The sequence below is a fragment of the Quercus lobata genome, chromosome 10, assembly GCF_001633185.2.
Source record: "Quercus lobata isolate SW786 chromosome 10, ValleyOak3.0 Primary Assembly, whole genome shotgun sequence".
Taxonomy (NCBI): Eukaryota; Viridiplantae; Streptophyta; class Magnoliopsida; order Fagales; family Fagaceae; genus Quercus; species Quercus lobata.
The window spans coordinates 25,517,066-25,536,324 of NC_044913.1; the positions used below are offsets into that span (position 1 = coordinate 25,517,066).

At 33.4% G+C, this 19,259-nt stretch overlaps 1 protein-coding gene across 2 annotated transcripts; it reads right to left on the reverse strand.

Moving 5' to 3' along the window:
- Nucleotides 1-263: 263 nt before the first annotated feature.
- On the reverse strand, nucleotides 264-10,115 carry LOC115963334. Of its 2 annotated transcripts, XM_031082300.1 has the most exons (11): nucleotides 9,814-9,943; nucleotides 9,636-9,714; nucleotides 8,770-9,017; nucleotides 8,318-8,552; nucleotides 7,217-7,386; nucleotides 5,539-5,681; nucleotides 5,208-5,385; nucleotides 4,472-5,051; nucleotides 3,885-3,997; nucleotides 1,146-1,386; nucleotides 264-748 (listed from the first exon to the last, which is right to left on the reverse strand). In XM_031082300.1, exons 3-11 carry the CDS (start codon nucleotides 8,958-8,960, stop codon nucleotides 521-523), a joined length of 2,079 nt encoding a protein of 692 aa, XP_030938160.1. In that variant the 5' UTR covers nucleotides 8,961-9,017; nucleotides 9,636-9,714; nucleotides 9,814-9,943; the 3' UTR covers nucleotides 264-520. The 2 variants fall into 2 exon arrangements, with proteins under 2 accessions (XP_030938160.1, XP_030938159.1); XM_031082299.1 differs by having other exon boundaries at nucleotides 327-748; nucleotides 9,636-10,115.
- Between the last annotated feature and the right edge of the window lie 9,144 nt (nucleotides 10,116-19,259).

The following is a 19,259-nucleotide window of genomic DNA, read 5'->3' on the forward strand; positions in this document are numbered from 1 at the left end:
GCGTGGGGAAGGAGCCAGGGTTAGACTTAGAGGGGATCAAAATCCTACTGCACATGATGAAATACTCACGGACGGCTACGAACAAGAGTTAAAATGTTATTGCATCCCATCCATAAGGCATTACATCAAATGTAAGAATCTAGTTATTACACAGGATCTGGATCCTTGAAGGGCGGGATTGGGGAGGAATTGCCCGACTTGCAAAGAACATTTCTCCTTGAAAATGCAAAGAACATTTCTAGCTCTATTTAACTTCTTCTTTTTTTTCTTTTTTTTAGCCACATAAAACATTTTCCATTTACTTGCATTTTCCGTTGTACCAAACACAAATGAAGCATCATATCTGATATGTCATTTATTTTCTTTTTCCTTATTGTGCTTCTCTTTTAACTGTTGAGGTTTAAGCCACAAAAAGTTATCTGTGGCACATTCAAAACAAAACAAAACAAAAAACAAAAACAAAAAATGACATGTACACACTATCACAAATTTCACACCATCACTACCTCTAATACTTACATCACTTTCTCTTTTTTTCCTCTTTTTCTCTTTCAAGTGCAACAGGAGCTGCTGGTATGCTGAACCACCACTCTCTCAATCTCCTCATCCATCTCTCTGTGATTGCTTTCCTTGGAGGTGAATATCTTGTGAAAGTTTCCAAGAAAACGATAAGAACTATGAACTTACTAGGTAGGAAGGCCAGAATCAAAGCTGTGACCAAGAGAGCAACTGCGAATTTGTCGCTTGCCTGATGAAATCATAAATACCCATGTATTGGCATGTGCTAGTAAAAGACTTAATAACAAAAACTAGCAGACCATTAAAACAACAATAAGTCCAGGGTAAGAACATTTTCCTCAATTTTTTTCACATCTGCTGATATGGCTTTTAGTTGTGATTGGTAAATAATAAAAATGATGTCAGTGATGGATCCAAGTGAAAGTGATTCTACTTCAATCACAACAGTCCATGTCAAAAATTGAGAGAAATTGTGTCCCTAGCATTACTTTAAAAATAAAAAATAAAAACTTCTGTAGTGAAAAATGACATGCACCAGATTTTGTGCTTGTGATGGATCACAGGAGAAGCAATGAGAATAATGGAAGGTGCAGAGGGCAGTCAGGACAAAAAGAAGGAAGAAAAACCTGAGGGAAAATGCATAGCAATAGGGCCCGTATCTTGAGTAGAACAATGTTACCATCCTGGATGTACCCTTCAGTTTGAGAAATTGCATTTTGAACAGCCAAAAGCTGCTCCATTGTATTCAACACTGGAGGTGCTATCACCTTAACATCATCAACAGGTCCTTGGCCACAAAATCGTGTGAGTACCATGAAAATCGCAATAAAGATGAGCATCAGAGCAAATGTGTAGCCCAGCCATCCCCTGAAATGCATGCTGTAGTTTATCAGAAAAGATATTTCCCAGTTTGGTGTGTTCCAGGAACTTAACAGAAAGCATCGAAAACAATTATCAAGCTAAAAGGTGAAACTGTCATCGCTTTTCACCCCCCCCCCCCAACCCACAAGAAGAAGAAGAAAAAACCCCACCATTCCTTGTTCAATTGAATTGATATTTTGTTGAAAGAACTACTTAACTTGAACAGTAATTTCAAATCGCACTAGAAATACAACCATACACATAAGCATACGCACCCCTGTGCGGTGCACGCACATACAACAATGTTAAGGTTATATTAGAGTGGAAAAGGCAAGATTTAAATCTTATGCAGACAATATGTATGCCACTCACTGCTTGTAAGAAAGCGAGTATTATCACCAAGTCATCACGTGTTTCTCTCTGCAATTTTCTAAACAATGTGGATTAAAATTTTCTTTAGAGTTGCAATTTCATTCAGAAGATATGCTGATTCTATAAGGGTAAATAATATTGACTTAGTTTAGGAAGCACCAATTAGAGACATAATGATTTAACATAGGAAGCACTAATTACAGATCATTGAACTTTTAAACATTAGATGGTATATTACCAGTATTTTGCTCAAAGCATGTTCCATAATGAAAAAAAAAAAAGGTTTTGTACGTGTGCTTGTGTGTTTGGTATTTGTGCGGAGAGGCGGAAAGGGAGGGAGGGGGAAGTGAAAGGGTCTGGGACCCTTGACAAGAACCAGAATTCTTTAAATTCTTGAGATTTCTTATCTTTTTTGACAAGTACATCCTTGAGTCATGGTCAGCAATAGCTTGATCTGAAACATGGTACGCACTAATTCCAATGCACAGATTTTGGTGATCACAAATGTTACTAAGTAACCTAGAGCTACCTTATCACATTCACATTTAACTTAAATTCTGTAAAATGCAATATAGAAAGTAAAATTAAAAGCTTAAAACATCTAACTTTTTGTGGAGCAATCTTTGTTGGTTGAATTCAAACCTATCCCACCATACATGATCCAGTGTAAATGGCATACCATGTTACCATTCCCCTTCTGCATACACATTGTTTTACATTATAGGTATACCACATACCACGTTTTGATTCCTATTTTACATGCATATCAATTCGCGGTGTAGGTTACTTCATATTATATGACAGGCAACATGTTCTCACTCCTATGTGCCAGAGAAATAAAGGGAAAAAATCCAGAACAAGATATGTGAAAAGTTAAGTCACAAGGATCCCAGAAACATCCTCCGAAAATTCTTATTGATGCTGGAGTGATACTGTGACACCCTTGCACCATCCATGATTTATGTATACAGATCAGGAACTATTCATACAACAGAATTTCCTTTGTACTAGAATCCTTATTTTATTTCCCACCAGAATTATGATTTTTTTTTTAAGGGGGGTGAAAGGAAACTAAGAGACATTATTCTATAGCCCAAAACCACGAGGACCAACAATGAAAATGGAATCCCTCAAGAGTAGTCTCAACTCTCATCAGACTTCATCACTGTCACCTTTAAAGATTGTTCAACATTGAACCTATGATCTCAATTTGACGCATGTAAAACATAGTAGCACACTATGAGATATCATTAATCTTCACCTTTCCAGCTAAAAGCAAAACCCTATATATTTTCTACGAGGACACCAAAATGAGAAAGAGGTAGCACCCAAGAATGCAAGAGCAATTGTTAACAAGTAAAACCATTATATGATTTTGTAAGGTTGATACTTGATATCAAGTAAGACTAGCAGTATACAGCAAAGATGCCCATTTTCCCATCAATTATCCCGAGTCCTTTAAAACAAAAGAAAGCATCTCCTTCATGAAATTTTGGATCATCAAGCATCTCCTTCATGAAATTTTGGATCATCAGCTTTCCTGGGAAAAAAAAAATAGAAAGAAAAATCTGGCTGTAGATTCTCCTCATCCAGCAGTATTAAGGCCTTTCAAACTATTCTCCCTTGAAATAAATGAAGCCAGAATGATGATGGACAATAGGACTGAAATCATTTCTTCTTCTTTTCCTATTATGCTAGGGTGCTAGAAATGTGATTGGGCATGTGAGGCAAGACTTAACTTTATATTATTCAGTAACAGGCTTAATTCCAAAATCCTTTATGCCATCTTAACATCTGTCAGACATTTTTTAGAGAAGATTCTCTAAAAAGTGTATCTGTTGTGTTTCAAAAACCTAAGTGCACCTTTCTTTAAATTTAACCTTTAGAACATATTTATTTTTTATAGTACACAACACGAGTTATAAACCCATTTCAAGAAGTGAGAAGTTACCAAAGACATGTGGCTTTGCATCTCAACAATCAATTAATTCAACTTTATGTTGACCACTTGACCTTTATTTCTCATGCTCAACAGATATGATTTTTCTTTTCTTTTATTCATTTATTTATTTTACCACAGCTCACCAGATAGTCTGTAAAGCAGAAAGAAATCACACAAACAAGAGTTTTACCTGCAAATTATATAACTGAAAACTAAACAGAACACAAAAGACTTCACAGGATCATCCCAATAAACCAAAGATAGAATGCAGTTCCCAAGTTCCCTCATTGGAAAGAGCAACTCCTGCAAGTACACAAGAAACAAGAAGATTTTAAAGATATGTGATTTTAAGAATGTTGAAGATACTCTTGGCTTAAGTGAGAGAACAGAATAGTAGATCCAGATTCATAGTGCTGAGCCGAAATAGATGGGATAAAACAACATTTGACCATGACACAAGTGTTTATTCATTCTAGTTTACCAAGACCTACTCTAATGAAATAAAAATGTGTATGTGAGAGATAGACAGAGAGAGAGAGAGGTCTTTAACGGTGCCTAGTGCCATTACTTGGTTTTAATAATTATAACATCTCACTAATCCCATTACCAATATGATGATCATTGATTGAATTTATCTTTTCACTAAAAAAAAAAAAACAAAAACCAAGAGTGGGGGGTTGGGGGGAGGAGGCAAAGAAGAAGAAAGAAAAGTGATGTCCAAGTAAGCAAATTTAACAGGAGAACCCACAAAAATTCTTTAATCAGCATTACAACTACCTTCATCACAGCCAAATTAGTGTCAATGCCATCTACTTTAACTCCATCAACCGTTGCTTGTGCTAGCACCACTTTTTCATAGTTGTTTTTAGATTCCTTTACTGCTCTTTCCAAAGAAGTCATCTCTCCCACAGTTACCTCACCCACAACAAGCCCAGCCTCGTTAGAATTATTTGAACTTGTTCCAAACACAAACCCCAAGTTAGAAACCATATCCAAGGCAGATATTGAATACATTCCAACCCCACCCTTAGAGTTGTTAGTCTGGTCCATTTCCCTGAAAGTTGACATATTGGCAAGAGTTTCCAGTATCAAGTCTCCACCTGGAAGTTGGTCACAAAGATTAAACATAAGAAGACTCTCACACTGCAGAGGAATAGCTGAACTAACATCTTGAATGGCTTGTACTCGCAGAATCCCAAGTACAGCCTTTGAAAGCGCTTCATCCCGTTCAATTCCCTTGATCTGGTACTTATTTATAAAACTATGAACATATAAAATCTCTCGGATAATTGCTAGCCAGTAATCACGGCGAGAATGCCCTTTAAGCTCAGGAAATTCTATGACAACTGGTTCTGATCTGCAAGGGAAAACTATAAATATTTAATGGCCAATGTAATGAATAAAAGAAGATGCCCAGTGTTCACATGCAATAATATGTATAATTTAAACATTAACAAATTACAACTAAACATTTTAACAATTAAAAGATAAACAGATAAGCATCATAACTTACAAGGAAATTGATTTATATGACACAGCCTTGTCAAAAAGTCGAGTACCCCATGGTCCAGTCATCTCAGGTTTAACAACTTGTTTCAGATCACCTGCTAAATCATATCTTTTTGCCCTGTCATAAGACACAACACGAAGAGCTTCAAAGTGCAGTGCGTGGTCTGTCAGAACTAATCGACCTGCATACACCCCACAGTAATGATATAAAAATTAACTTAATCACATTGTGGAGTAGATAACACCATTACAACAGTCAACATGGATTTTGTCATTTATAAATAAAGGTAGGAATGAAATTTATTTCACAAAATCTCTTAATTCCATTAACCTACCTGGCCACGTGGAAATTCCTACATGTTCAAGAACTGGTTGGGTGGTGACTGTTCCATCAACTTCCAGAATCTTTTCTCCCTTTGATGATCGAACAGAAGAAAGAAGGGACGAATCTGATTGGGTCTTCATTTTTCTGATAGCTCTGCAGATGTTAAAATAACCCCAAAAAAGGCAAACAAAAGTTAGGAATAAATAGCTGTCCCTAGTACATTCAATGAAAAATGCTCCCAGATTTTTCATAAACTTGACAATAAAGTAAAGTATGATGTGTAAACTTAGATAAGTATTAAAAGAATACAAAACACATTAAGAGTTTTGAAGCTTTTTACATTAGAGTTAGAGGCTGGAGGCCCTTAGCATTTTTTACATGTCCTTGTGTGCACGTGTGTGGGTGTGTTTTATAAGTAAATGATATTTTGTTGCTTGATAAATCAACTCATTAGAAGTACAAGCTACAATTTAAAGAATCTAAGAAATCCAAAAAAGATACAAAAGGGAAGTTGCCTAATGCAATTATCAAATCATACAAAGAACGTAACACAAATGATTTCAGGACGCAAGTTGGGTGTCCCATCACTGAAGGTCCAGCTATTCCTTTCTCACCAAACAGTCCACAGAATAAAGGAACAGTCTTGCAAATTTTTACATGCCTGTGATTATTGAACCTTGTCATGAAGGCTGAAGCTGACATTTGAATTACCATCTTTAGCATAAACCCAGATACTCCAAATAAAGCAAACACTAGAGAACACAAATCTCTAGCCACTGAACAATGAAGCAATATGTGCTCAACCATATGGCACATGTTTTAAATGGTTAGCATATCAATCATTCTAGCAGGGGAAAATAAAGATCATATTCCAAAACATCCACCACATGTCCAACACATCAGTAAGTGCCGGCTGAGTGTACAGTGCCACAATGAAACTTCAAAGCAGATACAGCCCAAGATATACAATAGGGGCCAGAAACCATGGAACTTTGCCCCTGGATCTACGTGACACTGTCACCAATGTCCTTTGAAGGAATTTATTGCTATCTAAGGCAATAAAGCCATTAGATTTTGTTTATCAATGTTGTTTAAGGCTTTTTGGCATTCTTACAGTAGTTTTCACTTTTCACTGTTGATCTGGCCTATTACTAGAAATTCTTCAAGCTTATTTGGCATATTATACAACTTCATCCCTTTAATTTGGTTAGAGAGCTCCTCCTGTGTTGTTGGTTGTTTCAGCCATCAGAATAAAGCTTCAGATAATGTTAACATTTTCACTTTTTGATGACTTAAGATTTGAAATATACAGATAAACTTGTAAAGTGATAATGGTTATGACTAGAAGTAAAAGGGCAGTTCTTGTTTACTAAAACTAGTAAGAGAGAGAGAGAAGATGGAGAAATTCAAATTGTCTCCATGGTCCTCCTCCTTAAGAATAGCTTAGATGGGCATGAAAAAGACCAAGAAGCTCAATGGGAAAGTCAATTCTCAAAGCGACTTTAAAACATGTCAAATGAAGAAAAAAAAACTCCCACTTCTCCCAACACTCCCCCTCCTCCCCCGGCCGGCGGCTCTTCCCCCAAAAGAAAACCAAAAAGGACACCTAAAGAAATTCAATAAGAAATAAAAAGTGTTTGTCAGAAAAGGGAAGGGGTTAATTGCAAAAAATATGGACATGAAATAACCTGTCTAGTCCACTTAAATACTTGTCGTAGACAGAAAACTGAAGCCGACCACCAGTTGATTTTGTAAGCACCTCGAAAAGATTTTCACTAATAATCACATTCGCAATAATAGGGACTGCTGAAGCTATTCGTGAGAAGGCCTCTACCCCAACAGCTATATCCTCATCAACCTGCAGATAGATGTCAACCATACATGACCATAGCAATGTCAACAAGCAAAAGACTGCAGAATTTAGACACCATAATTTAAATACCTCAGATATGATTATTTTAAATGAATCTAGAATTCAAAAGGAGCCTCTAACAATGGAATCACATATTTAGTTACAGAAAAAGTTGTGTGGCGCGTGCATGTGTGTGTGAGAGAGTGAAAGACAGATTTAATAGCTTTTCAATGAACAGATCAAATAAAGCACATATGACATGATTGATCATCAGGTATAAGGAAATTAAACTGTACAGGAGTTTATCAAGCTATGCATGTGGAAGTCAGCAAAGAATATTCCTTCAACCAATAATATTCCCTTGGGAGGTAATGCGCCTCAAAAAAGCTCAACAACTAAATTTTAGCCTTAGCTGGTAGTCACCAAGAAGGCAAGAAACCACCAATTTCACTTGGTGACCCTGGAATGGCCAACTTATTAATTTATATAATACATTACTGGGACCTTGTTTAGTGCATAGACTTCAGAGATCCATGGATCAAATTTTTTCTTTTCAAAAAAGAAAATTTGTACAGTGTACTAGTGTTATGCCCTTTTTTGCACTTTTTTAATACATTACTTATCTATACAAAAATCATACATTATCCATCTCTGCCTCCACCACAGCCCACATGGTTGGATAGACTTTTACTTCTGTCTTTATCTGTATTTACAGTTTCAATTGATATGCTGTTAAGAGTCCAAGAAATAACCCAAACCTGCAACACTATACTTGTGTGTGAGGGGTCTCTCTGAGACGGGGGTAGATGCCCATGCACACATGCTTTGACATGTGCGCGTGTGTGTGAGTAAGAGAGAAAGAGAGGTCTTCACATTACATAGTAAAAATGTAGTACTACTGCACAATTAACAACTTAATTGAACAAGAAAAGCTTACATTAAGCACAGGTTGGCTGGCAGCAGCAGGAGCCTCCCAAGCTAGCATCATGTCATATGTTAGGCGTCTAAACTTTTTATCAGCTAGATGACCTGTTACTTGTATGGACAAAGCCAGCGTCCTGAAACAGCAGTATTCCAACAAGTTCCTTGCATACCGTGATGGATGCTTTATAGATTCAGCAGCCTCTGCATTGAAGCTTTCTTGAAGTTCACTTGAAGGGATACCAAGGATTCTGCATCATTCGGTTTTCATTGTCAGAATAAATATCAATAAAAAAAACAGTGAACATATATGTGCCATAAAAAATGGATTTGAATTAAGCTAGGATGCCTGATGACCATACTAGAACCAAATATTAAAAAGAAATTTCAAATAACACTGGACCAAAACTCTACTTGATACATCTCTTGATATAGTAAACATGTAAGCATTACAGAGTACAAGCTTACTTTGAGCATCTGCGAATAACAATATTTGCAACTGGAGAAAGTTCCGGTATCCAATTCCTTTGGGCAGATGGAGACCTTCCCATCTCTTCAAATTCTTCATCAAAAGAACTCCGTCTGCCAAGCAACCATTTGAATGATCCTTCTCTTACTAAACCTTCGAGCATAGTTCTGGTTTTGCTTGCCACAGCCATCTCCAATTTCCCCCTCACTATCTTATCTCATTGGACAGAACCCCAACACTCAATTACCTGTCAAAATCCTTGCATTCAATTAGAAAACCTCAATTTTACCAATACCACTGTCAAAGTGAGCTACATTTGATGAAACGCAGGAAGATGACCTCTTCATTTTAAGTGCAAACATCAAATTTGCCATATATGATACTTCCATTATTTAAGCAGAACCGACAGAGATTACCCACCTAACACCTTTTTATTTAAAAACTAAGAATCAGATTTCTCCATAGTACTTTCAATCTCTGCTACTACTTAAAAAATTCATTACAGGTTTATCACTCAATACAATTTGAGATGAAGCTCCAGAATCAACTTTTTAATACACCACTTAAACTGACTGCAATTCTATATAAGCCACAAGATTACTCACTACAATTACTTATTTGTTCCAAATCTCCAAGTATCTATTTTCTTTTTCTTTTTCCTTTAGCAATGAAACTTACCAGGAGCAAATGATGGATTTACCATGTGGGAATAAGCCATTGCTACTCAAAAACCAAAACACAAAAGACCAAACTTTATTACACAACAACAAAAAGTATCAAATTCTACACCAACTCATCAACCAAAAATTCATCAACAACCTAATCCCAACAACTTGTTCACTAACTACAACAGAAAGCAACTTACCTCAAATTGTATATTCTATTCAGTTCAGACCCCCCGAAAATATGACAGCTTTACACGAAACACGAAATTCTCTTGGTTCCTGCCACATTTGAAGAAAACCCACCTCGAATTATGAGCACAAAAGCATAATCAGCAAACCCCCATATCACCAATTTGCGAAATTCAAAGGATTACGTACACTGACAAAGCAGAAGATAATCGTCACGGGCACAGTCATGGTTTTGGCGTGAAATGGGGTTTATGATGGAAAAAGGAAAAAGGTGTAGAATAAGAATTTTAAGCAGAGAGTGATCAAGAAGCTTGCACCATCGTCTGAAGCTTGTGTGTTTTTTTCTGTGTCCGAGTTTTGTCTTTGGGAGAGGATCAGAAGAGGTCGGGTACAGAGGTTTATGACAACGTGTTGAGATAGGATTGTTTTACTTTTATTAAGGTAAAGTAGGAATAGATAGGGACTTTTAGATTTGGACTGAAATGAGATTGTTTGGTTGATGTGATAAATCCCACAAAGTTACTGTGGGTAGAAGATCATTGAACCTTGAAAGAACCGAACCTCGAGTCCACTTTAATTTTATTTGTGTAGAAATGAATCTGAGCCTCCGTTTGGATTGCACTGAAATGAGATTTTGTTTCTTAAGATTTGTTTAAAACATGGTCAAAAGTCAGATAAAGACAGTCAAACTATATAAGAATAATAAGAAAAAGAAATATTCCAAACAAGATAGTGGAATGATTAGAATTAGGGCATTTGGTAGAGAAATTTAAGTAATATGGTTTGTATTTTTTTGAAATATATGTGGGTGAAAAAGTATATAGAAGTGTGTATAAAAATACGTGTAATATTATTTAAAAACTGAAAATATGTGTTTAAGACGTTCTACCAAACGAGGCCTAAGTTTTTAATATATTCTTTTCATGTTTGGAACTTGAAAGTTTAATGAAATATAAATGGATAGAAGGGAAAACTTGTTACTTTTTATTTTCTAAAAATCTCAAATTTTCGTTCTTCTCAAAATTTAGAATAATTGAAGAGAATTAAATTAGGTTTAATAAAAATTTCACGAAAACTCCTAAAATATCTCTTTATTTTAAACCTTTTTACTTTAAAATAGAGATCTAATAATAATATTTTCATAAAATAATTCAATTTTTTTTTTCTTTAATGTTACTCTCAAAACCAGGTAACTTATCTTACATTCATTTTTACATTACTTCTTAATGATTGTCTTTGTGCACATTATATTTGGCATCAGTTGTTAGTTGTTACATATAAAGATGCAATTTTTGTCCATGAATTCTTCTTCAATTTGAATTTCTTTATCAATGAGATTGGTGCTTCATGTGAATGCCATAATGACCTAAAAGCTACTTAAGCAACACAAATTGCACATATCCTAGCTATTGTTGAACTTGAAAGCAAAACATGAGCTAACCAAATAGGAACTTTGAAGTAAGCTGATGACTCTCTATGGGTTTCTCATTTTTATTATATTTGTAGCCTAATAAGGATGGTTGGTGAAACTTGTTCGATGCTGAAAATATTAAAGGATTTATTCTCACTCAATGTGGGGATGTCAGTGTAGCTTATAAAATAATGACATCTTTCCAATTCATATTCATTTTACATTTAACGAAAGAAATCATAGGTGCTATTGATGTCCTTTGTCAAGCTTTGCAAGAAAAGTCTCAAGACACCTCGAATGCTCTACACGTTTATCCAAAAGCTAAGAGAAAATTGTTGGCATAATTTGCTTAAGAATGTTATCTCCTTCTCCAAAAAATTTAAAATAGAAATTACAATTTTAATTGCTTGTTACATTGAAGGTCAAGGTTGTGATCAACATGATTACATTTAAGTGTGTACAAGCCAATAGCTTTAGTGTTGGCAATCCATGACAAATTGTAAGTTTTGTTGAGTTATAAGGTGTGTTTTCAAGTCCATAACAAAAGACCTAAGTTCAACTCAAAGAAAGAGAAGTTTATGAATTATTGACACATTCTTGATCAATCAAGAATGAATTATTGATACATTCTTGATCAATCAAGAATGTTTTTCAATCTATTGAGGAAAGTGTCAATAGATCAAGAATGAGTGTTGATCAATCAAGACTATGAGAAATAGATTTTGTAAAGGCCCATTAACTCATTAAGTCGTTTATACAACTCTAATTTGTGCCTTAGTTGCTAGACTACATAAGGCATATTAGGGTCGACCAAAACAAGAGAGAGAGAGAGAGAGAGAGAGAGAGAGAGAGAGAGAGAGAGAGAGAGAGAGAGAGAGAGAGAGAGAGAGAATTCATAGCACAAATAATATCCAAACCCTAATTTTCTCTACTTCGCCATCATACCGAAGTTTGAGAAGTACATTTGAAGACGATATCATTGGAGATTAGTGATCAAGGATGAAGTCATGATTTTATCCCAACGCTACTGCTATAGAGTAGAGCTTTAAGAGGTTCTTGGAGTTGGTTTATGGTTTCAGTCATACCGTGGGTGCATCATTCATGAAGACCTCTATGTGATTGAAGAGTTCAGATATTCTTGAGCAGCATAAGGTTTTTCTTGTAAGCTGTCTATGAGTCATAACGGTTTTTCTTAGTCTATAAAACTTCTCTTATCTTAGTGGATTGTCTTATTGGGGAAGATTCATCTTTGTAGTGGTTTTCCCTTGGATAGTTTTCCTTCGTCACTATATTGTTGTTTCCTTTGTGATTGATTTTGTGTGATTGGTGATTGTAGACACTCAATTTTGCACTCATGATTTAATCAAGGAGAATTACTAAAGTAACCATCTAAGTACCCCAAAAATCATGATTGCATTACATGCATTAATTCATTCATTGCATATCATAAAAATGATCTTGAGATTCTAACGGTTGCGACGATATGTCCCGTTTCCAAATTGGACCGTCAGATCGAAATATATCACATGATCAAATTTGCACGATCAGCATGCACTATGTCTAAGTAGAAATGACCACGCATAATTAATTTAAATTAATTCTGATTGGTTAAACAATTAAAATTAATTAAATAATTTTGTAATTGGTTGATAATTAGTGTTTAAAATAGAATTGCTTGCATAGGAATAAATGGGATAATTGGATAACAATAAAATTGTGGATAATCTGAACTTTATCAAGATTTATTTTAGAGTATTTATCTACAAGATAATTGTTGCTAAAAAGACTTGAATTATCTAGAAAAGAGATAAAAAAAAATATTAGAATACGGATTGAAAACACATCTAAGTGTAAGGCCCGGCTCAAGAAAACCTAAAAAAGAGTCCAAAACGCACTCGAACACGAAAGTGCGATCAACACCCAAGAGTACTATTCGGCACTTTTGGAATGCCAATTGGCACTTTCAATGTGCCGAATGGCACCCTTTTGAGCTTTGGCCCAACTCTCTTCAGGTGCCGATAAGGCATATCATTTTCGACTTTTTTCACAGAAAGACGCATCCGGATTCAAATTCTACTTGTCGTTGCTTATTTTTTAAGCATTCTAGTCTTTATAAATAGAGACTGAATCTCAAAATTCAGCACATTCTTTTACACTCTAGGAGAGACACCTTTTCACACTCTCAAATTTCTCATCCCCTTTCTGGTATTCTTTCTTAAATTAGGATTTTTAGATTTCAAAGATAATTGCATAAATTTCTTTAAACCCTAAAACATCCTCTCAAGGAGAAGAAATACTCCATGCAAGAGGTTGTTTCTGATTACCATTTTCTTTTCTTTATGCTTTTCTTGTTGTAAAGATACATGTTTGTATATTTTTTTAGTTTAGTTGTTTCAAGTATCCATAACATGAATTGTTAATTTATATTGTTAAAGCATGTTCTTGATTCTTTTATTATGGTTATGATCTCTTTCTTGATTTCAAAGATTTGCATATAATTAATTCTTTTTCTCAAATAAAAAACAGATCTGCATCTTCCTTAGATGTAGACCTGAATTTTTTTTAAAACAAAAACGGATCTACATCTTCCTTAGATGTAAATCTGAATTTTTCTTAAAATAAAAAATAGATCTACATCTTCCTTAGATGTAGATCTGAATTTTTCTCAAAATAAAAATGGATTTGTATCTTCCTTAGATGCAGATCATGAATGGTTGTTTTTGTTTTATTCAAAATATATGGCATAAATTTACTTCATGACTGAAATCCTCTTCTCAAGCAATCTATTTCATACTTTTTGAACATATAAAAACAGATCTAATTTTTCTGTCTTCAAAAACTCATTTTCTTTAAGTTCTCAAAAAACATATCTGATATTTTTTAAAACCAAAAGACTTTGTTTTATTAAATAAAAACATATTTGAATTTTATCTCTAAAAACCACCTTCTTTTACACAACAAAAACAGATTTGATTTTTTTTATAACCAAATTCTTTTTTTTTTTTTTTTTTACTCACAACAATAGATCTAAATTTTTTAACAAAGGAGAGGATACCTTCATAAATAAATTTGTGTGATTTAGTTTATTTCACATGTGTAACATATCATTCATCTCATGCATAAAAAAAGGGTACATTGGTCACAAGAATCTAGAAGACCAGACTCTGTCTAGGCAGAATGGGTGCCTAACACTTTCTCATTCCATAATCTAGCCTCCGAATTTAGTTTCTTTGGATAGGTAGACCTAGATCTTATCTTTGCTTTTATTTTGGGTAGATTGTAACTAGGACAAAAAGCTATGTACTTATTTGGTAGTTTGTAACTAGGACCCAAAGTCATGTAATTTTCAATTTTTCAAACATATATTTTTTTAATCAATGAAAGGAAACAATTTAGTCATGTATTTTTTATATTTAGTTTTTCTTTTTTCTTTTTGTATAAAAAAATAAGTGGTGACTCCACACTACTTACCCAAAAAGAGAGGTGTCCTTAAAAACACTCAAAAATCTCTCTTTTTTTGAGAGGCACTTTTCCAGTCTCTCACAATGATACTATATTTGATGTGCCTAATATTTTAATCTATTATATGCACAATTGATAAATTGGTGTAATCAAATCACTTGGGTAATTCACTAATTCACAATGGGTCTAAATAACCCAACAAAGTGGAACATCATTATTATTTTGACATATTCTCTCTCTCTCTCGCTCTCTCTCTGAATATTATTTTGACATATTCAATGCTATTATAGACTTTGAATGACAAGAGCTCAACAATAGTTTTGGTGAAGAAGCAGAGAGATTTTTGACACTTAGCTCAAACTTTGGATCCAAAGAGTGATCATATGGTGAATTATGTCGAATGTTTGTACAAACAGAAAAGTCAAAGGGATATCATCTCATTGATTGATTGATTCATCTTCTTTTGACTCATCTTTGCAAATGACTAGTGAACGAACATTTTCCACTTTGAAAGTTGTTAGCAAGACTACACAATAAAGTAGAGGATGAGTTTGTTGTAGACAATTTGGTTGTCTATGTTGAAAGGAAAATTATTGAGAACGTCACTTCAAATTCAATACTTAGGGTCCATTTGGATGGAAGAGTAGAAAAGTGGAAGGATAGAAAATTAATGGGAGAATAGAAAAGTGGAAAGATGAAAAAGGTTTAGTTTTAAGATGGAAAAGATTTAGTTTTTCCTCATGTATGTTTGGTTAATGAATGGAAAAGTGGGGAGGATGGAAAAGTGGGGAGAGTAGAAAACTCTTTTGTTTGGTTAAGAGAAAAGTGAGGATAGAAAATATATTTTATATAAATTGACTCTTATGCCCTTGTCAGATAATATGTAAAAAATAATTTATTTGTACTCGTTAAATAATATAAAAATTAACACAACATACATATAAATTTATATTATTTTTTATTATTATATATAATATAATATAATATTATATTATATATATATAGGGTTGGGTTCAAGTTACACCTAGTGTAACTTTAAATAATATTATACCACCCAATATTTTTTTAATTAGATGTGAATTTTAATAAATCCACCGTTGGATTACATTATCTTTTGTATATGCTCCATGCTTACAAAATTTAAAGATAATTAAAGATTAATAGTCATGTCATCGATCAATTATTTAAATTTAAGTTTTTGTAGTTTAAAATAATACATAAAAGATAAGTTTATGGATCGAATGGTAAATTACATCAAATTGGCATGAAAAATGGCATGCATTTTAAAAACATATAGAACATATAATTCAATGGTTGGATTTTCAAAATATGAATTTAATAACAAGTTATTGTGTGGTGTAATATTACTTAAAGTTACACCAGGTGTAACTTGAACCCAACCCATATATATGTGTGTATGTGTGTGTTGCTGGGAGGAAAAAGAGAAAAACTGGGCAACAAAAACGTGGGCAACAAAACACTATTCAACTATATTTTAATACATTCTTAACATGGGCAACAAAACACACTTCAACATATACATTCTTCACCTGTTTCAAAAACGTGGGAAAAAGCACAATTACAACCAATATCAAAATATATGTATCAACAAACTACTCACCTATTTCTTAGAGAGAAAAAAAAAAAAACTATATATATACATTCTTCCAAAGGTGGCCAAAGCAATCATGTTGAATAGAAAATGATATTAATTATATTAATCTATAGTACTGTGCAAGTCAAAATATTACATTATCTTCTCTTGTCCTAACCAAAATACAAAGTCATCAAATATTGCTAATTTCGTAATATACTACATTTAATCCATTAAAAGTCAGCAAATCAAAAGTCCATAAAATGAAGTTGTATTTTTCAGTATTATGCAACTTAGCTACTACCAAACATCACTTTACATACCACTTCATCTATTAGACTTGTACCCAAAGTCAATTTACAATTATTCATCCTTTAAGGTTCCTTAGCATACATCATTTTCAATAATATTTGTCGGTGTAACTCACTAGTTGGAACACCAAAATAATGCTCTCATTTTGGATGGATCCTTAATTAAGAATAGCATAGCATCAAGTTGTATGTCCGACGGTATTCCTATATTTACTAATTCTAAAAATACTTTCTCCTCAGAGTAACAATGTGGACGTCCTCTCTCCCTGATAGCAAGTCTCTCATTAGCAATCTCATGTCCTTGCATCATAATAGCAATTCCCTCTTTAGCAATCTCATTTCATTGCCTTATTTTTGTTGCCACAAAATTAGCCCCAAATTGAAAGATGTCCATTTGCTTTTCAAGCATTTCAATCATTTGCGCTGGTTTCTTTGCCCTTTTGGATGATGTTTCACATGAGTAGAAATGAGAAATTATTGGAGAATATAATTCAAAATTTGGCAAGCTAAACCCATCAAAGCCATCAACGTTTTTTTCCAAATTTATGCTATTCTCTCTTTCCTTTTCTCATCGACAGACTTTCTCTTTTGCATTTATACAACTTTCACCATTTGCCCAGTCATTGGAAAACAAATCAAACAGCTTCTCATAATGTTGAATTTAAGTTTTTTTTTTTTTTTAATTCCATTTTTAGCATTTGGGTTTGCCTATAGGAATGCAATAGTCAATACACACTTTCATGACAGTAAAATATACTAAATTGTTCTAAAAATTATTTCATGATATCAAAATAAATATAACTAACCTATATTAAAGGTTCCCACACTTTAGCTTCAGTCTCAAAAAAGTTCAGTAATTAGATTCCATGCAAATCCACTTAAGTTCTAGAAAAGGTCATGACATGAATGGAAAGTATCTTTCAAAGCTTTGAAGCGATTCTTGATGTTACTTCTCTAAACTGCATAACCGAATGTTGCAGAACACTTCTTACACATATTCGAGTAAGTATGAGAATTCCATGTTTAATTGGGCATATTTCAATTGTTTTGTTCCTTCAACATGACATTAAGTAAAAAGTCATCAATATCATTAGTTCATCTCATGTTATTCACATTAGGTTCACTATCAGTTATTGTTTTCTTCAATGTCTTAAATATCTTTAAAAACTAGATGTTATTATTCTTTACAATATTATTACCAAGATTACATGCAACTACTACAAACAAACCAATAAAATAAAATAAAAAGACATAGCATAATATTACTACAAATAAACTAGTAATTGAATATTTTTCTAAAAAAAGTCTAATTGAATAAAAACATTAATAATATTACGATAATAATTGTACAAAAACAACAAAGTTAAATGTTTCACAACAATGCATACAAAACAACTATTACATCGAGAAAGATACACATAAGCAAATCAAATCCCATAATATAATGACTAAAATTATTAAGGGTAAACTATGTTTTTGGTCCCTAACCTATACTCCATATTTTAATTTGATCTCTAACCTTTCAATTGTGTCAATTTGGTCCTTAATCTTTACCATTATCTTTTGGATGAAAATTGGTGATGTGTATAATAGTCAAAATAAAAAATTAGCTTTTGTTGATATGAGAATAAACTAAAATTTTATTTTGGCCATTTATCATGTCAACAATTTTCATCCAAAATATAACAGCAGGGACTAAATTGACACAATATTAAAAGGCTAGGGACTAAATTGATACAATTGAAAGGTTAGGAACAAAATCAAAATATGGTATAAAGAATAGGGACCAAATATGTAATTTACCTAATTATTAATCATGCAAACATAGTCATTCCACATTTTAGTTGCTATACTAGTTGGTAATATTGCTCCTTTTCATCTGCGTCTCTATCATTTGTACTGTTTCTACCTTCATTATGTATGTCACTATTCAAGGTCTTTTGATCAACTTTTGCAATCAACCTTTCATCCGGATCCACTCAGATAAGATAGTTATACAATATACAACAAGCCAAGATAATCTCAGTAATTGCATCAACTAGAAAAAATAAAAGTTCCATCGTTCCAGATATAATTGGAGATCATTTCTTTAACTAACCAAATGTCCTTTCAATGACATTGCACAAAGAGGAATGCTGATGATTAAATATTTTCTTAACATTTTCTATGCCACATGCTGAATACTCTTTTAAATGATAACTTACACCCCTGTATAGTGCGATAAGTCAACTTCTCAACATAAAGCTCTCATCTACTATATAATATTTGCCTATTAAGAAAATAAGTTATATAAGTAATTCAATCTCTCTCTCTCTCTCTCTCTCTCTCTCTCTCTCTCTCTTTCTATATATATATATATATATATATATATATATTATAAGTATACTTTGTATTTATAACTTAACATCATCTCTGAGAATTATAAGTTTGTCTTCCCTACTTAAAGCGTTTTTAATTATCCTCGAGTTAGAGGCATTCCCTTCCCACCTAGGTAAAACTTATGTAAATCACATGCTGCCAATACATTTTAAGTTGTGTACTCTTTCCTCCCTCGATATCTAGGCGCATCTTTTGATGAAACTTTTACACGAATATGTGTCCTGTCAATTGCCCTACACAATCCTAGAATTAAAGCAATCTATTAAATCAATAATTTTTTACTCATATTGGAAAAAATTCCCATATAGTTACTTAAAAATATGTTTACCTTAAAGTATGGGTAAGATTTATGACTATTTCGAATCTATGAGGGAACCTTTGCCCCATTAGGTTGTAGAAGAAATTGGTCTTCTATGCAATGGCGGCTCTAGAAATTTTTTTCAAGGTGGTCATTAAGAGACTTAAATTAAACAAAATT